This window comes from Episyrphus balteatus, chromosome 3 (genome assembly GCF_945859705.1).
Source record: "Episyrphus balteatus chromosome 3, idEpiBalt1.1, whole genome shotgun sequence".
Taxonomy (NCBI): domain Eukaryota; kingdom Metazoa; phylum Arthropoda; class Insecta; order Diptera; family Syrphidae; genus Episyrphus; species Episyrphus balteatus.
In genome coordinates this window covers 91,901,137-91,924,038 of record NC_079136.1, presented here as the reverse complement: position 1 = coordinate 91,924,038, position 22,902 = coordinate 91,901,137, and the positions used below count along the sequence as shown (strand labels likewise).

General features: G+C 29.3%; 1 protein-coding gene across 7 annotated transcripts in view; it reads right to left on the bottom strand.

Moving 5' to 3' along the window:
* Positions 1-22,902, bottom strand: part of LOC129914157 (atrial natriuretic peptide receptor 1) — a 260,443-nt gene that overhangs the window by 15,014 nt on the left and 222,527 nt on the right. For all 7 annotated transcript variants that reach the window (XM_055993247.1, XM_055993245.1, XM_055993252.1 and 4 more), the window contains 2 exons: positions 9,168-9,282; positions 5,952-6,096 (listed from right to left, as the gene is read on the bottom strand). In XM_055993247.1, coding sequence (XP_055849222.1) covers positions 5,952-6,096; positions 9,168-9,282 — 260 coding nt within the window. The remainder of the gene's footprint in view (positions 1-5,951; positions 6,097-9,167; positions 9,283-22,902) is intronic.

Sequence of the window (22,902 nt, the reverse complement as noted above, 5' to 3'; positions counted from 1 at the left end):
AATCGATTTTTTGAGTTTTTTTGCTTTTTTAGTTGTACATTTTTTTTGGGTTGAGATAGACATAAACATTGCTCCAAAGAAAAAAAGAAGATTAAATTTCCTTCAAAATGCTGTACTCACTAAATTTTTTCATTGAAAATTGACCGAAGTATGGCCATTTTAATCTATCTTTTTTTTCGCATTTTTAGTTTTACTTAAGTAAAACAGAAACATTTGAGGGGAAAGTACGATTACTTAAGCACCAAGAACTGATAATGAGATTTTGTAGAGGGGTTAAATACAATCATTTACTATGGGAGGGAGGGTCAATGTCCCCCCGTTTTGGAGGGAGGGGCAATTTTCTAAAAAAAAATACTTAAAATTAAAAAAAATTATTAAAAAACAACGGCAGCACTTACAGTTTTGATTGATACTTTTTTCAAAAGCTAGAATTATAAACTTAATATTAATTTTAAAATGAAGTTATTTTAATCAATTCTTTTTGAAATAAACGAGTGATTCCGATAAAGAAAGTATTTTGTCTATTTTTCAATTTTCTCAAAAAGTAGAAGGCATAGGAACATTATGATTTTCATGATTTGATAAGAAATCAATTAAGGCAGTTTACTCTGTCGTATTTGAAATCGGGTATTTCAAAAAGAATTGATTAAAATATCTTCATTTTAAAATTAATATTAAGTTTATAATTCTAGCTTTTGAAAAAAGTATCAATCAAAACTGTAAGTGTTGCCGTTGTTTTTTAATAATTTTTTTTAATTTTAAGTATTTTTTTTAGAAAATTGCCCCTCCCTCCAAAACGGGGGAACATTGACCCTCCCTCCCATAGTAAACAATGATTGTATTTAACCCCTCTACAAAATCTCATTATCAGTTCTTGGTGCTTAAGTAATCGTACTTTCCCCTCAAATGTTTCTGTTTTACTTAAGTAAAACTAAAAATGCGAAAAAAAGATAGACTAAAATGGCCATACTTCGGTCAATTTTCAATGAAAAAATTTAGTGAGTACAGCATTTTGAAGGAAATTTAATCTTCTTTTTTTCTTTGGAGCAATGTTTATGTCTATCTCAACCCAAACAAAATGTACAACTAAAAAAGCAAAAAAACTCAAAAAATCGATTTTTTTTGATATTTTTTTTATAATTGAAGCGTTTGGTTGAAGAAGGGGGTAAGTGACATTTTTTCGATTTTCGGTTTTTTCTGAAAAATAAGGATGCCTTGCGAAAACTTAAATTTCCGTCTAATCTACGTCACGCTACGATTAGTATTTTCTAATTTAGCGCTTTCATTTTTGGTATAAAGGGGTTACTTACAACTAAAAATCGTATAATATGAGTGGAAGAATGGGGTAACAGCACTTAACTCCTTTTTGGGTGAAATAAAAAAACCAAGACTTTTTCGTCCGAGAAAAAAATCGCATAATATGAGTGGAAGAATGGGGTAACAGCACTTAACTCCTTTTTGGGTGAAAAAAAAAATTAAAGGAACAAATGATGTTCATACCAAGGGAACACCACTGGTTTTATGAAAAAGCTTTATCGGAACCATGCGAACAGAAAACAACTATTCAAAATAAAAAGAAAAAAAATGAATTTTGTTACTTAACCCCTTTGTATTCTTAAAAATTCAAAATACTTATATCTAAGCTTTTTGTGCAAGAAAGAGTTAACTGCTCTTTTTCTGAAAAAAAATTGTTTTTTTAAATATACCGAGCTACTGTTTTGAATTAAAAGTAACATTGCTAAAAAGCTATTATTTTTCTTGTTTTATTAGTTTATTCAATTTTATTAAGATTGGAATACGAAAAAAGTTCTCAACAAAAAACTTTAAGTCCTTATATCTCGAAATGTTGCAAATGTCACTTACCCCCTTCTTCATCCAAACGCTTCAATTGTTTCGACTATTTTGGTATGGAAATTTTTTTTTCAATTTTTAAAAAAACATTATTCCAATTGGAAATTTAATTCTCTACAAAAAGTTTTATGTGCAATATATCAAAATTTTGCTTGGTTTACGAGGTATATTGAAAAAAAAAAACCAAAAAGGGGGCTTTTGCACCTCTATCTTCAGTTTCCACCCTCTAATTTAATAGCACTCCGCGGTTTTATCTTCTTTTATAACCCATTGAACGATTCCTGCAATAAAAACCCGTGAACGTCTTAGTTCCTTTCTAAACTACATAATCAATAGCCTAAAAGAAAAAACAGCAAAATGCATAACACCGATTTTCATAGTAATTCGACATTTTGACAAAAAAAAATATGCACCAGATATACTGAACTTCGATTTAAATGACATACTCGATCGATTTTTAAATTTGAAACTGACATAGTTTGTATAAACTATCACAAATATCCCAGGGATATTTTTCAAACTGGAAGTTGGTCAACTTCTGTTTTCTAAACTCGAGGGTTGAGAAAAAAAAGTGAAGAAAACAAAATGTTCAACTTTTGTTTCAACTTCGAGTTGAAGTCAACTCTCAAGTTTTCCAACTCTCGAGTTTGCTTCAAGTTGAGCAATAGTGAAGAAAATGGCTCTAAATTAATTCAATCAAAATTACTTTCATTTGAATTCAAAACTATTTTAATTCTTTCTTGAAACCGAGACAAATTATTATCAAACAAAAACTTTTCAAACTGATGGCTGTCAATAATGATTTATTTATTGTATATAAAGAGGTCATTAGCTCTAGAATATTTCTTTTAAAAAATATTCCTTCTTTGCGTGACCTTTTTTAGTAAAATAAAATCTAATTTTTTGTGTCCTATTAATCCACAAAAAAGTAGGTTTTAGTTTCTAGTAAAATGTAAATGCATTTTGCAGACCATTAACTTTATTTTGTTAGCGCGGTAGTTTGACTATAAGATGACATAAGTTAATGATTTATTTCTAGGCTATGAGCGAATAATGTGAATCGACAATACTTGTGAGAAAAGCTCCATACATAGCGTTGAAATAAATTTGAATGATCAACAAGTGTCGGTGTCGTCTTTTTGTGTTTTTTTTTTTTCTGAATATATTTCACTACTAGGACGTTACATTAAATTTAATTGCCTTGTATATGAAAAGATTCAAATTGAAAAAAAAACTTTAGTCTGAACGCTTCAAAATTTAACAAAATTTACATAACACCCCACATTTACTTGACGACTAGACATACCAACAAAATCAAACTGGAAAACCAAATTCAAAGTAGGCTATCAGCAAGTAGATATACGTGTGATTCACTCGTGCATTAATTTTTCGTATAAGAAGATTCTATGTCTGCTGCCAGAGAAAATGGCAAGCAAAAATGTTTGGTCTTTAAATTTAAGCCGTTTAAATTAATGGAATTGCTTAAGTCTTTGGCCTCTATGATGAAATATAGGTGTGAAAAGTTTTATCATTGTTAAGAAACTTTATTCTTTTTATTCAAAGTAATGTTGTATTTGTCAGAACAAAGCGTTAAATTGTATGCTTTTAGGAGATGGTGGCAATAACATTTGTACATAAATGTTATGTAATATTTTAAGGAGAACAAAAAACAAACGCCATGGACTTGACAAAATAAAGCATCCATAGTGACTAAAAGTCCATTTAACGAAAACTAATTCACATAAAGAAAAACAAAGTACAAAAACTTTAACCTAACTAACCCAAACACAATCCCTATAATTTTTTCAAGAATTATGACGAATTTTGCTGTTGGTTGGAGTGTGTTTATTAGATTTTTGAGAAGAGTAAGGAAAAGGAAAAATAATGTGTGAGTACAATTTGGTTAGTTTTGTTGATTGGAATTATTTGGTGTCAACTGGAAAAGCGAACGTGTAAGTGATCTGTGGTATTTTTTTTGAGCGCGCAATTCAATCCAAAAACAATTTTTTCTTCCCTGGAAATAGATTCTGGGAGAGATCCTCGATCACAAAAAAACATTCCGGGGGAAAGAAATATTCCGAGGAAAACAAAATTCTCCTGGAAAAAGTGGCAAAGAAACTAGCGTTCTTCCAATACTCTAGATCCACAGTACACTTATAGAAGGTATACTGCTCATCTTGTCACACATACAAACAAAGAAGAACAAAAGTGAGGAACTGTCAAATTCCATGAGTATGATAAAAGTACAACTACTACTAATAAAAAAAATTGTAAACAAGAGAACTGACCAATAAGAATCACAGAAAACGGACAGTTCCTCTCCTTTGAGCTCCGATTTTGACAACCTTGGCGAACTTGAATAAAATGAGAACTCGGAATATATTACCTTGTATATGTGTACTGTGCCCTGGATCAACCCGGAACAAGGGAAAAATAATAAACAAATATTTGGGTTTTTAAAAGTAGGGGTAATGTTCTAAAATTCTAGAACTGGGAGAATCAATTTACTTAAGAAAACAATGCATAGCAACCTTCTTAAGTTCACTATTTTTTCATGTTTCTACCAAATCCTAATTTTTTGCATGCCCGGAAGCACTCTCCATCTTCCAGTACATGGAATTTATTTTGTTTCTTCAATACTTGTGAAATTTTAAATGTAAGAGCTGGCTACTATATTAGAAAAGTCTGTTTTCTGTTTTGGAGACATCTGTTTTATTCTTTGGCTGATTTGAAGAAAAGTAAAAATTGTTAATTTTAAAATTACTTGAGTTCTATAAATTGGTCTGATGGTCTGATCTTCTACATTGAGGTTTTCACGTTCAGGTTGGAAAAACGTTTTTTAACCTCTTGTAACCCTAGATCGTAAATTTTAAAATTAATGATGTCAATCGATTGGCCTTTACCTATAGTTAAACACGTATTTTTTTTTTAAATTTAATAAATTCATTATTTACTTAGTTATTTCTATATTTAGGGAGCAAAAAAATAAATTCAAATAAAACTATCTAATATTTATTTTTAGGCACTTTCCTTAAATCCAAAAATAAAACCCCGTTCGTTTATCTAAAAAACTATTTTTCCTGAATTTCGTAGTTTTCACACAAATTTGCTTATTTTCAAAAAAGTTCAACTTTCAACATTAACTATACCAATTAAAAACTATTGGTGCCATTTATTAGAAATATGGCGTACTATTTCGATAAAGCAATACTTAAAGATTATGTTAGAAGCTTCAAAGGAAAAAAAAATAAAGTTTGTACAGCTTTTGTGCGATCTTTTTCGGATTGTTACGGAACTGTCACATGGGGCTACAAGGGGTTAAAATTCTGTCAGACTTTTTAAATCTATTAAAAAGAATAATGTTCATATATCTTAATCTGCGTTCTATTGTCAAATTTTAATTATAACTCCAATCCAAACCAAAAATAAGCAGTTTGTTCTAGGACTTTGTTAGATACACCAGTATTGCGATTGTCAACTATCAATTTACAGTTGATAAATACTGAAGTTTGGTGTTTTAAGACCTAATTTAAGGGAAAACTGGTCACCTTTTTAATGGATTTTTCATCATTAACTGTTTTCAAAAGTCTTGTGAATTAAGTAATACGATGTTGAAATTTAATTTTTATCAACTATCAATTGATAGTTGCAAATCGTAATAACAGTGATACTCTGATCGACACATGTTTCTAGTGGTGAATCAGAGAATTTTTAGCGATAGAAAAGACTTTTGAAATTACTTAAAAAAATTGGATTTCTAAAATAGGAAAGACCTGTTGTTAGAAGATGATTTAAAGTTGTAGATTTAAAAATTCTTTTTGTTTTGTGGTATGACGGATTGTTAAACAAACAAAAACACTGAACTGAGCAGCTCAACTACAACACAAACTTTTAAATGACATATGTACATATGCGTTTCTATATAACTGTTTCGGAGAGTTTTTCAATTCTCAGTGGTCTTTTAAAGTTGGATTAACAAAACTGTCAACCTTAAACATTCAAAAAGACAGAAGGGTTTTTGTTTAACATATTCACATATTCCCATGTGACAAACTGATGTATCCTACAAATATAACCAGAGCATTTAAAATAAAGCTTACCTCATTTGACACCCTTATATAGTCCTCATTGTCGGGCTGTTTCGGTGTAACTGTCAACAAAGCCGTATATGCTTTTCGTGCCCTTGCGTTATTTTCATCGGTGTCATTTTCATCAAACCATGGCTGTGAAAAAACGTGTGGAACCCTGAAGAAAAAACAAAATGTAAGAAAATAAATCAAAATAATAGAAATGTATGCAAAACAAACGACACAATTTAAATTGTCAGATACTAAAAATATACAAATGTCACAGGAGAAACAAAAATAAAAATAAAAAAAATGTACCATTACTAATTCGACGTTGAACTGAATATACTGACAGTTCATTGAATTCTGTCCCCAGAGATATATTCATACAAACCTACATAAATGTATATTATGTATTATTTTGATTTATAAACAACGTAAATCCTGGTAATGTGAGCGATATATCTTCTTTTTGTTTTGCGTTCAAATCATTCGAATAATGCAATTTATTTGTTAATTCCTAAGGCAAGTTGGTGGGTGGAATTTCAATTAAACAATTGCATTGCAGGTGCATATACAACTACTGCTTGGTGGGTTGGGACATAGAACAATTATGAGATCGTGATGATAAGTTAATCGACTTGCAAAATACTTAGGAGTAACCGAGTAGGTATGATAGAGTGATTTAATGAGCTTTGTATAGAGAAAATCCAAGTTAATTATAGCTCAAGTGTAATCTGCACTTAATCACTATATAAAGAAATTGATTTCTTATATGAGTTTCATATTTTGTTTGCAATTAAAGTCGTGATCGATTGCACTGGGATGGTGAGACATGCAGCAATGTATCAATCAATTCATCATAAATGCCTTCCGGCAATAAACGACCATTATATTGTGTTTGTTGGTGAGGAAATAATTAATAATCATAAATCGCTTACTAAGACCATAATATTTCAGTTTGAATATGCATACGTATCCATTTGGAGACCTAGATGATGATTTGATTTATTCATGTCCATTTTAGCTAACCATTATTTTTTGAAACAGGATACAAATTTCATTTTTGAATGAACTGCTATAATTATCATTGAATCTAAGTTCCGCTTCATCAAAGAATCCAACATTTAATTTGCACCTAAAAGAAACCCTCTTTAAGAGCGTTCGAAGACTACAGAATTTCTGTTAACTGGCTCATAAGACTACAGATTTTCTGTAAATTTGCTCAATAGTATTGCATTCGTCAGCAAAGTTCAACATATTTAATTGGTATCATAAGAATAGAACATTTTAACTGTAAGAAATTATGAACACAAAAAAAATTACGCATACGCCACAGTGACCCTATGAAATAAAACAGAATTATTCATGGACTAAATAATGAAACAAGTTGGCATTTGTAGATAATACACTGAATATCACTGGTTTTAAATACTTGGAGTCCTTATAAGTGGGTAAGACTATAGTACAGGTAAAATAGTACATAAAATCAAGAAATAAAAAAAATTGTTACATTCATGGAACTTGGCAAAAAGTTTGCTTTTGGGATAAGAACCAAGGACAAAAAAGTCTATACAAAAAGTTGGTTGGAAGGGTGTTTTTTTCGCGGACAAGAGGGAGGAGGTGAAGGTCAAAAATATACCAAACAAAATTGTTTGTCGAATATCATCATATGACACATGTTTTCAAGGTATTTTTTGGTGCTGAATCTAATGATATAAAAATAAAGTCAATACGATTGCTCTAAGAAAAGTTATTGCCGATTAAAAACAAGGGTGCTTGTTTTTTTTTACTTCAACAGGTAAAATATAACCGAAACCTATGTGAAAAACATGCTACACTGATAAAATTCGAGATGAAGGTTTAAGATAAAGCATGGGCAAAGGATTCATAAAGTTTTAAAAAATATTTTTGGTGAAAGGGTGTTTTTTTGGTGGGTTGAGTTGTGTGTGAGAAAGGTATTACAACAGCTTACTTATATTTTATTAATTTTTAAAACTTGGTGAAAAAGTTTTGTTTGGTATAAGAATTAAGAATCTATAAAGTGTACAAAATTATCTTGAGTGAAAGGGTGTTTTTATTTTTAAGATTCATCATATTCGGAATTAGTACCACAAAAACTGGGAAAAAATTGTTACACCAATGATAATTGGCACAAATGTTTGATTTATAACAGAAACCAAGAATCTAAGTAGCCTATAAAAATATTTTAGGTTAAAGGGTTTTTTTTTTGAAAATAGGGAAAATCGATAAGTTCGATAAAATCAATGGTAAAAAAGGTACCCTTATGAATTCATTAAATATGCTCTCTTTCCTATGGGAATGGTGAAATGGTGTTCTTTTAAGGTGTAGAGGAAATATGGGTATATTTGAAAAGTGTGTAATACTAGAGTAATATTAGTTGTACCCCATTGAAATTTAGCAATTATGTTACTTTTAAGATTAGAAACAAGAATCTTAAGTGTCTATAAGAATTTCATGGTTAAAAAGGTGTTTTTTGAGTGAAAACAAAAATGATGGGCCACCCTAATGAAATTTGGTGAAAACGTTGAATTTGGGATAGATATCAAGAACAAAGAGTTTTTATAAAAAAATTAGGTGAAAGGGTGTTTTTTTCGAAGAGACAGTAAAATCTGTAATTGGTCCCAAAAAGCCAATGATTCGTGTTTCGTAACAATTTTTTTTTTTAAGTGCCTATTTTACCTGTACTATTAGTGTAGTTTATATCCAATAACCGACGAACGTCGAAAATAAATATAAATTACAAAAAAAAAATATTTAAGAAAATTCATATTGTTCTTCATTGTTCTAAACAATAGATTCTTTTCCTTTGATTTACAACCAAATGTTTATGAATTATAATTTAGTATATTTCAATTGAATTTATTTTATGTAAATAATTGCAATATGTTATCTTGAATCAAACTTCTAAACGCGTAGGTTTTTTTTTTTTTTTATTTTTTAATAAAATAGCTTCCGTAAGATTGTTGTGAAAAATAAATAACAATTTATATTCCCCTATAGAATGAAGAACGTGCTTTTATAATGTGCAAATGTTTGCAATTCATAAAAATATACAAACACAAACACTTTTAATAACATTATTCTGTCAATAAACAATCAACTCACACAAATACATTATTACTCCTCCCTCCATTTATAATATATTTTTTTTTTTGATAAGACAAAAAATAATGTAAACAAAATTATAATTGAATTAAAAAATTAAGCTTTACAAAACAAACTCACCTAGAAAATAGCTCAATATTAATGAAAACATATTCTCCACTGTCGATCATATTCAGTTCATCAGCCGTTAATAATATCTGACGTATAGACTTTGGATCGGCGCACATTATCACAACTGGAAGAAAAGAATAAAAAAAAATACCAAAAAATATTATAAACATACTTGAGGTAACTAATTATAAACAAATTAAATCTTTTTAAAGTAACGAAATTATAAAATAATATATAAAACAATAACAAAATTAAATGCGTACCTATAATGACGGAACGATGGAGCTGCAAATAATTGATCTCATTTCAAACTCACAACGGGGTTAAGAATTTGTAAAATTAAACTGTTGAAATATCCTACACATAAATCACAATCATTTCAAAAGGCAATTTAAAGCAAGTGTTAGATGAGAACTTGTTTATGCACAGAAAAAAAAATTTAAAGTAATACATAGAACATTAACCTTATAAATCAGACCGGGCGGGCCTCTAATAAGTAGTTTTGATTTTTCGCACAATTATTGATTAGGTATAGATAATTTTGATCTAATAAAAATGCTAATTTTTCTGACGAAAGTCAAAAATGCAACAAAAAAAAAAAAAAAATGTTAAAAGAAACAAAATTTTAGAAGATTGGTAATTTTAGCTCTTCAAGATTAATTTTGTGGAAAAAAAAAATATTTATTACGATTTTAAAGCTTATAAAATCTAATTAAATTGGATCCTAAAACCATATTTTTAGGCCTTATAGTTTCCAAGATAAAGTTTTTCAGGTAAGTGCAGTAAGTGGGGGATATTGACCTTCATCAGAGGAATTCGTTCATTTTGTTTGGTTGTTGACTCTTATGACTAGGCCGTACGGAAATCTTTTAAAAGTACAAATTAGGACAATTTGATTTTTTTAAAGAATTTCGTTAGAAATGCAAGAAAAATAATATTTGTGTTTTTTTTTTTAATCAATTAAACATCTTTTCAAATGATATTGATTCTAAAACGAAGTATGCTATTTTATTTCTTGTATAAAAAAAGCATATTGAAAAAAAAAATTAAAATCATCAGAGCCGTTTTTTTTTTTTTTAATTCCATATTTTTATACCTATTTTACAAAAAAGAAATGTTAAATATGCCATTTTTAAGGAAATATTAATCAACACTTAAAAACCGTTTTCAAAAAATTGATAAAAAAAAAAAATTATAAAATTTCAATAATGTTGCTACTGAAAGAGATTGAATCGTTTTCGAGGTACTGTTAATAACACTGGTCAACAAGGTTTTTGTTACAGACACCAAGATATACTTCTCTATAGGTTTTTTGGATGCTGAGCTCGAATCCGAAGTCAGAACAATGCTATCACATTACGTTTTTGAGATAAACCCGCGTTTGGTTATTTGTTATAAATTACACACACAGACACAGACACAGACACACACACACAGACACACACACACACACACACACACACACACACACACACACACATACACACACACACACACACACACACACACACACACACACACACACACACACACACACACACACACACACACACACACACACACACACACACACACACACACACACACACACACACACACACACACACACACACAATTTTGGTTTGTTTTTGTGACGCAAATAAATATAATGATCTGATCTGGATCACGGGGATAATAAAACACGACTAAAAAAAACAAAAATTCAAAAAATTTATTGATTTTTCACAAAAAAAAATTAATTTTTTTTCATTGTTTTTTATTTAAATAGTACAGTAGCTCAGGGAAATTAGTCAAAATATGGGCATGAAATCGCATTTTTCGCGGGACAAAATTTTTTTCATGGAATGTGTTCGGGTGGTTGTCCTTATCATAAAAGTCAATTTGTTGGGAAAATTGGAGGTTGGGAACAGCCGCCATCTTGGAAAAGAGATTGGTATCGTTTTTATTGAATAGCTCCATTGTTATTCATTTTAACAAAAAATGACAAAGGTAAGACTTATTAACAATAAAATTATCTAAAAAATGATATACAAAACAATTCCGTGAGTTGATTAAATAAAATTTTATAGTTGGTCAAAGTGCGTGTTTGTATCGCAAGGTTGGGGCAAAATGACATTTGTTCATATATCTGACGAACTTTTGATTTGTTTGGATAATTCTTCAAGAATGAATTATAGTACTTATAATTACCTATTAAATGAGCCCACAATTGTTTTTGTAACCATCGTATTGTAGAAGTAATCTAACTCCGAAACTCTCCATGTACTAGTTAAAAGTGAGAAAAAAGCTAGTTTTTTGCTAGAAGGCCTAGAAAATTTTGGGAGTAGAGGTATAACCAAAATATAAGTACGCAGTTTTGCAGCCATACGCGTGTCAATGTCGATTTCAAAGGTCTGACAACTCTAATTTTGTGCTTTATACGGTTTTTGGGGGGTTAAATAAGGTAAGTTTTCCAGTTAACGTGAATGGGCTAAATTTATACTATTTGAAATTATAAATATACAAGTTGATGCTCTATTATTTTTCCTAAATCTAGACACCTCAATCTCGGCTATGGGGTAAATAGAACTCACGATATAAACTTTTTTAACTAACCATATCAGGCTTTTCAATTCAAATAAACAAACAAAAATCTAAACAAAATAGCCTCTAAAACATAATCGTATAAACGGCTTATATCTTGAGTTCTATTGGTCACATCCTCAAGATTGGGGTGTCTAGATTTACGAAAAATAATAGAGCATCAGCTTGTATATTTATAATTTCAAATAGTATAAATTTAGCGTATTCACGTTAACTGGAAAACTTACCTTATTTAACCCTCCAAAAACCGTATAAAACACAAAATTAGAGTTGTCAGACCTTTGAAATCGACATTGACACGCGTATGGCTGCAAAACTGCGTACTTATATTTTGGTTATACCTCTACTCCCAAAATTTTCTAGGCCTTCTAGCAAAAAACTAGCTTTTTTCTCACTTTTAACTAGTACATGGAGAGTTTCGGAGTTAGATTACTTCTACAATACGATGGTTACAATAACAATTGTGGGCTCATTTAATAGGTAATTATAAGTACTATAATTCATTCTTGAAGAATTATCCAAACAAATCAAAAGTTCGTCAGATATATGAACAAATGTCATTTTGTCCCAACCTTGCGATACAAACCCGCACTTTGACCAACTATAAAATTTTATTTAATCAACTCACGGAATTGTTTTGTATATCATTTTTTAGATAATTTTATTGTTAATAAGTCTTACCTTTGTCATTTTTTGTTAAAATGAATAACAATGGAGCTATTCAATAAAAACGATACCAATCTCTTTTCCAAGATGGCGGCTGTTCCCAACCTCCAATTTTCCCAACAAATTGACTTTTATGATAAGGACAACCACCCGAACACATTCCATGAAAAAAATTTTGTCCCGCGAAAAATGCGATTTAAATTACTAATTTCCCTGGGCTACAGCCGTATTTGTTAAAGCAAATGTATTTCCTTTCCTTATCAAAATATTGAGATAAAAATATTTGTATTTAAGTCATATGACAAGAGGTCAGTTAACTTTAGCCCTAAAAATAAAATTTCAGTTTCCCTATAGGCCAATTACCCAAAACTCTTAACTATGAGGTGTATTGCTTATCAGGCCAAAACTTTTAAGGGGAAAAGCGTATTTTAACGGGACTTTGTTGGCAAGGGTAGTTGTTTTGCAGTCGCAAGTTGTCTGCAAAGTTCAGGATCATTCAGGTAAAAATTTTAAAACATTATTTTCTCATAAACTTTTCGAAAGTCTTATATGTAGAAAAGGTTATTTTGTGATTTAAATTCATGTAAAAGTTGTAAAGCACAGAACTTTTTATAAGTACATTTATTGTATTCAAATTGTTGCATTTTTCGTTCATTTCAGCGTTCAAATAATAAAAAAAAATTTATGTTACATTTATAGGTTAATTTATTGTATTTGAATTATGTAAAATATATTTTAATTATTATTATTTTTATATTATGGCCCATAATAAATAAAAATATTTTGTCACTTACTAAAGATATATTATTAATTAATATAATTGATTCAAAAGTGCATAATAAATAAAACATTTTCATTTGAGTGTGTCTGAAGAGTTATAACTAACGAGTATTAAATAAACTCATTCGTTTCCCATACAGTCTGTCTGCCAAGAAGATATTTTTGCATTGAAAGTTTTACCCACGTTTGAAAATTATAAAAATAAACTAATTGGCAAATTGATTTTTTATTTTTTCTTCAAGATTAAGGTTACTATTTCAACTTAGTGACATTTCTAGAATTCCAAGGATAAATTGCTTCTAATGCTTTTGACATACAGCACACGATTTCATGGGGGTATTAAGTACTTTTAAAGTAATTAGTCAAGTATTTTAAATATCTATTTTTGTTTTATTTGTTTTCTTTTTTTATTTAGAAATAGTACCTATACAAAAAATGGATAAACAAATGATATAAATACGTGTGCATAACAAACTTCTTGGAAATGGTAGGTCAATGGTTTGGTCGATCTCGTTTTGATTTAAAAAAGTTTGATTGTACGGATCAAGAAATCAAAAATAACTTAACGTGACGTCATGTGTCATCATAATCTCTGATCTGCCAAATGAAAAACGTTGGCATTTATTTCAGATAAAAGTATATCTTTAACTGGCTGCCAAATGATAGGTAATTACTTGTCAACCTTATTGTTTTGAGCATCTTTTAATAATGTACATATAAGGTGTCAATTATGCAAGGAAATATGGACATTCCACAAGCTTAAGTCAATATATAAATACGAGTAAGAGAATACTCGTGTACCTACATCGTATACCTTGTACCCCTATATAATAAATAAAAAAATGCTTGTGATGTTTTAGCTTACTTGCACTTTTGCGTAGGCCGGCTTTGTTGTAATTATAGATTATACTGACTTATTTAGCATAATTAATTGAATACACTTTCTTGAATTCTAAAAAAAAACACGAAACAAATGATTTAGATCATTTTAATTAGATAGCTACATTAGGGTGGGTCAAAAAAATTGAAATTCTTTTTTTTGAATTGGTACTCCGAAAAATCGATTGCTAGACCCCTCTAGAATATACACACCAAATATGAGCTCTTTATATTAATGGGAAGGTCCTCCGCTTTGCAATTTTCCATTTTTATATCAAGCTTCTACTAAAAAAAAATAATTTTTTTATTAATTGACTTTTTAGCAAATTTCTTTTCAAATTCTTGTAGGAAATTGAACGCTCTACAAAAAAGGCCTCAAACACTTTTTTCGTTTATCTAACCGTTGAATAGATATTTGAGGTCCAAAAATCGAGAAAATCTTTAAAAATTCGTTTTTTGTTCTTAATTTTGTAACAAATTGAAAAATTATAATGATCAAACGCGCAAGACATATTCTTGTTGGAAATTGATTGCTCCACAAAAAAGGTCTTATTAACTTTTTTCATTAATCTAACCATTCTAAAGATATTCGAGGGCAAAGTTAAAAAAAAATATAAAAACATTTTATATTTTTAAAAAATTTCTAACTCACTGAAACTTCATTACTTTCAAATTAGCAAGATATATTCTTGCAGGGGCTTAAACGTTCTACAAAAAATTCCTTAGAATGAAATTGATTGCTTTAACCGTTTAGAAGATATTCGTATCCAAACCAATGCTCACTGATTTCAATAGTTTTCTTATGACCCGTATGCATTGCGATTTGGATACGAATATTTTCTAAACGGTTAAAGCAATCAATTTCATTCCAAGGAATTTTTTGTAGAACGTTTAAGCCCCTACAAGAATATATCTTGCTAATTTGAAAATAATGAAGTTTCAGTGAGTTAGAAATTTTTTAAAAATATAAAATGTTTTTATATTTTTTTTTAACTTTGCCCTCGAATATCTTTAGAATGGTTAGATTAATGAAAAAAGTTAATAAGACCTTTTTTGTGGAGCAATCAATTTCCAACAAGAATATGTCTTGCGCGTTTGATCATTATAATTTTTCAATTTGTTACAAAATTAAGAACAAAAAACGAATTTTTAAAGATTTTCTCGATTTTTGGACCTCAAATATCTATTCAACGGTTAGATAAACGAAAAAAGTGTTTGAGGCCTTTTTTGTAGAGCGTTCAATTTCCTACAAGAATTTGAAAAGAAATTTGCTAAAAAGTCAATTAATAAAAAAATTATTTTTTTTTTGTAGAAGCTTGATGTAAAAATGGAAAATTGCAAAGCGGAGGACCTTCCCATTAATATAAAGAGCTCATATTTGGTGTGTATGTTCTAGAGGGGTCTAGCAATCGATTTTTTGGAGTACCAAATCAAAAAAAAAAAATTTCGATTTTTTTGACCCACCCTAAGCTACATTACATACATATAAGTATCATTGTAATAATAATTTATTGTGAGTAAAATTTGTTAAGGAATGAATGCTATAGTAAAAAAGTGTGTTGTTTTTTTCGTTTTAACAAATACAACTGTAGAGAAAATCGTTTGTACAGAGTTAAACAATTTAAAATCTTTTTGTCGACATTTCAAAGATTAGGTTTCAAAATGACACGGCGGCGGCGGCGGCGGCATGACATCTTTTAAACTGATGTTAAGCATCTTTCGACACCTAAAGCTTATTTTTTTTTAGCTATGCCAAGGATAATTTTAGTTCCCCGAAATACAATCATCAGATTTCTGTAAGGGAAAAGAGATGAATTGAAGGTGAAAGTGAGTGGCCTATGAAATTGAAAAATGTACCTACTCGTTCTTAGTCTGGCTAAGTTCTATTTAAGGAGAGCGTTGATGGAAATAGAATAGTGCTTGTTTTTTGGTATTGTAAAAGGGCTGACCAAATTTTCGATTGATCAAAAATTGCCAATTTTTAAAAATAGGTCGAAATTTGCTCTTTCGGGTCGGCCGTGTCACGTAATCTGTACGAGTGCAGGCATAAAAGGAGAAAGTGAAACTCTTTTCGGATGTGGAAACTAATGTCCAGAAATTGTATGTGTTTACTAGACTAAGAGTGGTTCGGAATAATTTCCACATGAAAGTCAATGAAAGATTAATGAATTTAATCAAAACTCCTTAAGCGAATAATGCTGGAAAGGAAGACGGACACAATACAAAAATTCTGATTCCAGACAACCCAGAATCCCGAAAATACAGATCTTAGTGCAAATTGACAAAAAAAACCTTTTTACAACACGAAAACTGAAAACAATTAAGAAAGTTCCGAAAATACAGGAAACTATGTAGATTTTTGTTCTGATTTTTTGTCAAAAAAGTAATTTTTTCTGAAGTAAAAGCGACGATGTAAGGAATGTATCAACTACAAGTTCTTTTATCGTGTAGTAAATGTCTGCTTAACTACATACTAACTTTCAGTTACCGAAATGTCAGCAGGAGATTGTCAGCTTTTGGTTACAATTAAGCCATTGTTTCGTGAAAAATAAATGAGAATAATGAACTTTTGTCAGTTAAGGTGACAAAGCAGCGACTGGCACACAGTAGTACTTTTTAAGAACTTATTAAAAACCTGGACAAAATTATTTTTTGAAGTAAAACCATTTATTTATGCTAGAACTTATTATTTATGCAATGAAAGGCGGTTTTATGTAAATAAGTTGAAAAACTTTAAGGTCCATTTTCTTCACTCGGAGTTGAACATAACTTGAGAATTTTTAATATAAAAATTCTCAAGTTTTGTTCAACTCCGAGTGAAGAAAATGGACCTAAAAACGCTCGTGATAAGAAAAACTAAAAAAAATAGTATGAAATTTCATACACACAAAATGTGAAAAATTAAAAAATCTAAATTATTAGAGCTTCTAGAAAGGAACCATTGTGATTTTTAGGCTTAGTAAATCCAAATGCATCAAGTTCAATAACAAAAATTTCTGGAAAATGTTAACAACCAGTAAAAAAAAACGTAGGGCGTATGAGTGTTTTTTACTCAAAGTTAAAATTTCATTCGCAAATTATTTCGTTAATCGCAAAAAATCGCACCCAAATTTTTGATATTAAATTAAAAGAATAGTCAAAGTTATCATAAATCTATGTTTCAAGGCAGAATAGTAGGGTATACTATAACAAAGCACTTAGACTTAAAAAAAAATCAATACAAATATCTATGTGTGGCAGACTCTTTTCCCACTGTCATTTAATTGAACAAAAAACATTTAATATTTCCATAATTACTCTTTAATTATTATTCAATACCTGCAATTGTATTTTTAATTTGAAAATTTTATGTTTAAAAGCACACTCGCTCACAATCAATCTCCTAACAATGCTCACCAAATCACCACAAATTAAAAAAAAAATTCAGAAAATAAACAACTGAATTTGAACTTGTTTTGTCACTCCACACAATTTACCACAAAAAAAGAGGTGCATCATATGAGCCCTTGTATATATACCATCCGCTTTGTAAAAAATTTAATTAAAAATTTAGATTTTTAGAAAATCGACTTTTGTCCAGCTCTTCGACCAGAATACTCCTATGTGCGACGTCCAAAATAATTTCCATGGCCATAACTATTTATTATTGATTTTTGCTACCCTTAAGAACATCTAAGTACTGAATCCGAAAAAAAAAATTTTAAAAATAATAAATTTTGAAATAACTATACCTATCTCAAAAACGTGACTCCATAGACTTATTTTAAATTCTTACTCTGGTCCGCATTTTATACTGACAACAAATTGATTTCTTAAAGTGCCAATTATTATAATTTTCTTCAAAAAATTGCAATTTTAAAAAGATTTTTGACGCCCAAAACTCATAACAGGCTGCGCGGCGTCAGCAAAATGTGGTTGTCGTGCATCTTATTTCTCTGATGGCCAGAACATTATTCTATCCACAAACATGAATAAAACACAAGTTGCAGTCCATTAACACATGCAAACAACAAACGCAAAGTCTTGTGTAGTTCACGTGATTTATATTAAGTTATTTAACAACAAAGTTACAATTGCATAGGAGATGTGAACCAGGGATGAGAATGCTAAGCCCGAAAAGTGAAACATATTGCCCAAAAAAACGAAGTAGATTTGGAAAATATGTAGCAGATAATGAAAAAAAAAAAATATACATATAAAACAAAGGAGAATGCCCAAAAATAAATATATTTTAAAAAAAGCCCAGCACCGATTTAAATGAGGCCTACATGGCTTGAAAGAGTATCACTCGTACACAACAAATATGAACTTTTTTCTCAAAAAGCCATCCCCTTAATTGCTATAATGATTTTTAATTTCAAATTATAAAGTGTTTTTTATTGCAAAACTATTTTCATTCAGGGAAGTCAGATTTACTTGGTTTTAGTTCCATGAGCAAATATGTTCCATCTGCCATAAAATAACCTAAGATTGTTTTTTAAATGCCGCTGTCTGCTTTATTTTATGCAAAATGCATGACCGGACCCACAGCCGTTATGTGGATCTGGGCGGTTACATAAAATATTTGATATCTTGGATGGGTCTTTGATTTGGATGTCTAAGATGTGAAATTCTTGCAGAGCCTAGTGAGCCAATTCACAAATAAAGTGCACTAACAATGCATTTTTTTAAATGACTTTTTCGATTATCAAAAAATGAAACAAGACGACACATCTTAAATGAAATTTTGTTCCTTAGAAAAAATTTGTCAAACGAAGTAGAAATAGGTTGCTACGTAGCAGAAACATCAAAATAAATTAATGAAGTAGATCTGCTACATATGAAGTAAATACTCATCTCTGATGTGAACTTAAAGTCAAATACATATATGAAAATTTGAGTGGTACTCACAGTCAATAGCTATAACTTTGTCAGAAAAGATAGAAAAAAGTATCTGTTTTTACTTTTTTTCAATTACAAACTTCAAGAGTCGTTTGCATTAAAAAAAAAAACAACATAATTTTCAAGCTATTTTAATATTTTGAAAATTGCCATTAATTCTAAAAACAACATCAACAACCTAAAACACCATTTAGTTTGGTTTGAAACTACGGCGTCTTTTCAGTGGTGCTAAATTAAACAAACAACTGTACAACACCTTAAAAACAAAAAAACGGCCAAGTGCTAATAACAGTCACACCTAAAAGTTTGTGGTATATTTACCTACTTTATATCGATTTACTTATTCAAAGTACAAGCGAGCAAATCTACATCTGGCTATTTTGTAAATACCTATAAATTCAGCAATTAAATTTGACTGTAATAAGAAAATATATGACAGAAACAATTAAACATCCAACTGCTATAGATTAAATAACACCCTGTTTCCATAATGATGTAATCAATGCCATTGACATTCACAGAAATTAATTAAAGACGCAAACATATAAGTTACATGTTTAATTTTTTATTTTTTATATTTATGCACATGTTTACTACCTAACGATCCTAATAACCCAATGGGATATCATTTATCTCATGATTGAATTTAATTGAAAGTAAAAATACATCTATCTAGCTGCTTACATAATTTATATATTATTTAAGTTTGTCAAAGATAATTTCGAGAAATGAAACATTTTGTTGACGTTCGAGGGGTGCACAAGCACTCGGAGGTGTGCCTTACAAATAAATAAATAAAAAAAAAAATATATTAATCAAACGATTTGTTAAGCTATTAGCATTTATCTGACAGAATGTAGTAGACACCTTATTTAGAAAAGGTGTGCATTACATTGCTTGAATATGCAATTAGTATATACTACGTAGCTATATTATAAGGAGGATGAGTATATTTTTATACCTATCTTGTGTAACAAACGGAACCCGATTTAAAAAAAAATACAATCAATTCATTGATAATAATCAAAGATAAATGAATATCCGCGCAAAGTTTCACACCTTTACACATCGGAAAATGCAGAGTCAAATGGTTTAAGTAAGCCATTAGCGAATAACGTGATGAATGCTTAATGTTTGAGCAATCAATTTTTAGGTTTAAAGTGGCGCTTTCAAAATAGAGATATGTTTATGTATGTATTTGTATACGTATGTAATTTTTGATTTTCGGTATCTACAAGCATCTGAAATTTTGAAGGCTTTAAAATTACCCCATTTTTGTAATGTCCTGACAATATTCAAGGAACAATAGTAGTGCTTGATTACAAAATTATTGTTTTGGTGGAGGTTAATATCAATCAAAAATATATTTTATTGAATATTCGACGGTTTATTCAATTTTTCATTAGAGATTACCTATAGTCTAAGAGCTTCATATAGCTTTTTAGGTTTCGCAACGTATAGCAACTAATTTTTTTGAGCTGGAATTTTTTTGTAGTTTTCAGTTAAAACTCGATGAAATCAGTTGAAATTTGATGATCCATTAGTTTTATTTGCCTGAAATTCTAATTTTGAGCATTTTTTTGTTTTTGAATGTTGCCATCAAATAAGTTCCACACGAATTCAAAAATCGATCCGAAAAATGCATTTTTTTGTTGTTTCCGTTCTTGACAGTATTTTTTACAATAACGGCAAAATTTTGCTATTTACAGTTTAGGCAAGTTTTTGTATGTAAGTTTACAAAATAAGAGTCACTTTTTTAATAAAAAAAAAATATTTTATTTCTACTGTTATTAACGGTACCTGCCATAGAACGCTTTTATGGTTTCTCATACCTCGCACACTACTAACCGGATTTTAACAAAAATTTCTATACAATAACGTTTATATAACTGAAATATTAAAATTTTAGAATTTTTTCAAAAACACATTTTGTAATTTAAAAAAAAATATTTCAATTATTATTTTTGAAAAATCAATTTTTTGAAAACAGGTCAGTGAAATATTTTGAAATTTCATGTAAGTATTTAAGTGTTAACTAATTATTTCTTCAAAATGGCATAGCTACCAACTTTTTTTTTTTTAATGTTAGAAAATTTTTATATTTTATTGTATACAAAAAATTATTTAAACAAAAAAACGGCTCTAACGATTTTCAAATATTTTTTTCTTAAAATTTCTTTTCATACATAAGGATGGCATACTTTGTTTTGTTATCAAAATCATTTAAAAAATGATAGAAAAAAAGCCTAGTAACTTAATACCAGTTCGGGCTTCGGTTCAACCATACGACATATATGTACATGTCTAAAAACATGAAAAAGGAAAAGGAAAGTAATATTTATTCTGCGATCTTTTTGCATATGTCATGAGCTTTTGACAAAATATGATAAATTTTCCGCGTTAGGTAGTGTTTCCAGATTATTCAAGTTGCATGAAGTCGAATCTAAAAAAATCTTAGATCAAAAATAGCCGCTTTTTAAATGTACAAAAAAACGTAAACATTTTGTTATAAGAAAAATTTTAGTTTTAACATTTTAATTTTAAAAGATCATTAAATCGCCAAGTTCAACATTTTAGGAGCCAAATTTTGATAAATCGGAAATCCAAAGTTTGAGAAGCGAGCGAAATGCTCAATTAACCTGTTTGGTGATAAATAGCCGGCTCTGGCAACGCTGATAAGACATGTAAACGAGCATTTAGACTTAAAAAAAAGTAGTGGGGGGGGGTACCACAAGGTTGTATGCTATGACATATTTTGTGAATTTTGCTCAAACGCCATATAGCTCTGGCAGAAAGCACCATAGAATGTAACTAAGTTTGCTGACCTGAATACTTTTGTAGTCGTTTTAGTGTGGTAAGAATCTCACATTCTTTGAGCACGTGTTTTTACGGGTCTGATAGCACTTTTTGAAGGTTTCAAATAATATAAAAAAAACAATAAAAAAAAAGTTCATTATAACATACATATCTACATGTACCAACTTATCCTTTAACGTTAACCTACAAGCAACAAACGAGAATTAAAAAAAAAACAAAATCGATGTCCTTTTAAGTGTCATCTACACAAAACCGATAGCCTGAAGGCATGCACAAAGTACATTGTACACATAAAAGTCATTGGTGGGAAAAATTAATGTATCCAAGGACGGAATTAAAAAAAATATATAAGTTCCATGTTATTATTTCTTTGTGGTGTAGTCTCCATTTTGTGTGTGTGAATGTATGTATAAATGTAAATAAAAATAAAGAATACCCATATTAAAAAAATTTTAAGTTATTAATATTTTTTATAATTTTATTTAATTTTAAATATTTTATTAATTAATTAATGTTGTGAAAATTTAAAATTTTTTAAATTAAATCTATTATATATATTAAAGTTTGGTTTTGTGTACGTTCGCTAACCGGCCACACCGACTGACTTATTTTCTTAATTTTTTTTTTTAAATCAAAGAGGCATAAGAGGATAAGGTTTAAGGCAAAATAAAATTTAAGATTTTATAGGGTAAATAGGGGTAACAAGACATTGAAAAAAGAGGCTATTTTCTAAACGGTAAGTCGTAAAGAGTTGACTTTTTTTTTAAATGATAGACAAATTTATTCAATAGTTAAAAAAGGTATTGAAAAAATTCAAAAAAATTTCAAAACCAAGTTGTGAAGGTTACACCATGAGAAAGATATTTAAAAAAAAAAATTAGGGGTCTAAAACGGATTTTTTTCATAGGCCCTGTATTTTGAAATAAAATTTTTTGAAAAACAACCTAATTTTTAGATACATTTTTGAGTAGTCTTTTATTTTTTTGGAATTTTTAAAAGTCTGCAAAAAATCTCAAATTTATAAGGTTTTAATCATGCGCATGCATGTATTGACCGAATAACGGGAAAAACAATTTTTTTTTGTCCCAAGTTTTTTGGCCGTTTTTAACAGTTTTTTATTTTTATCTTTTTTTCTTCA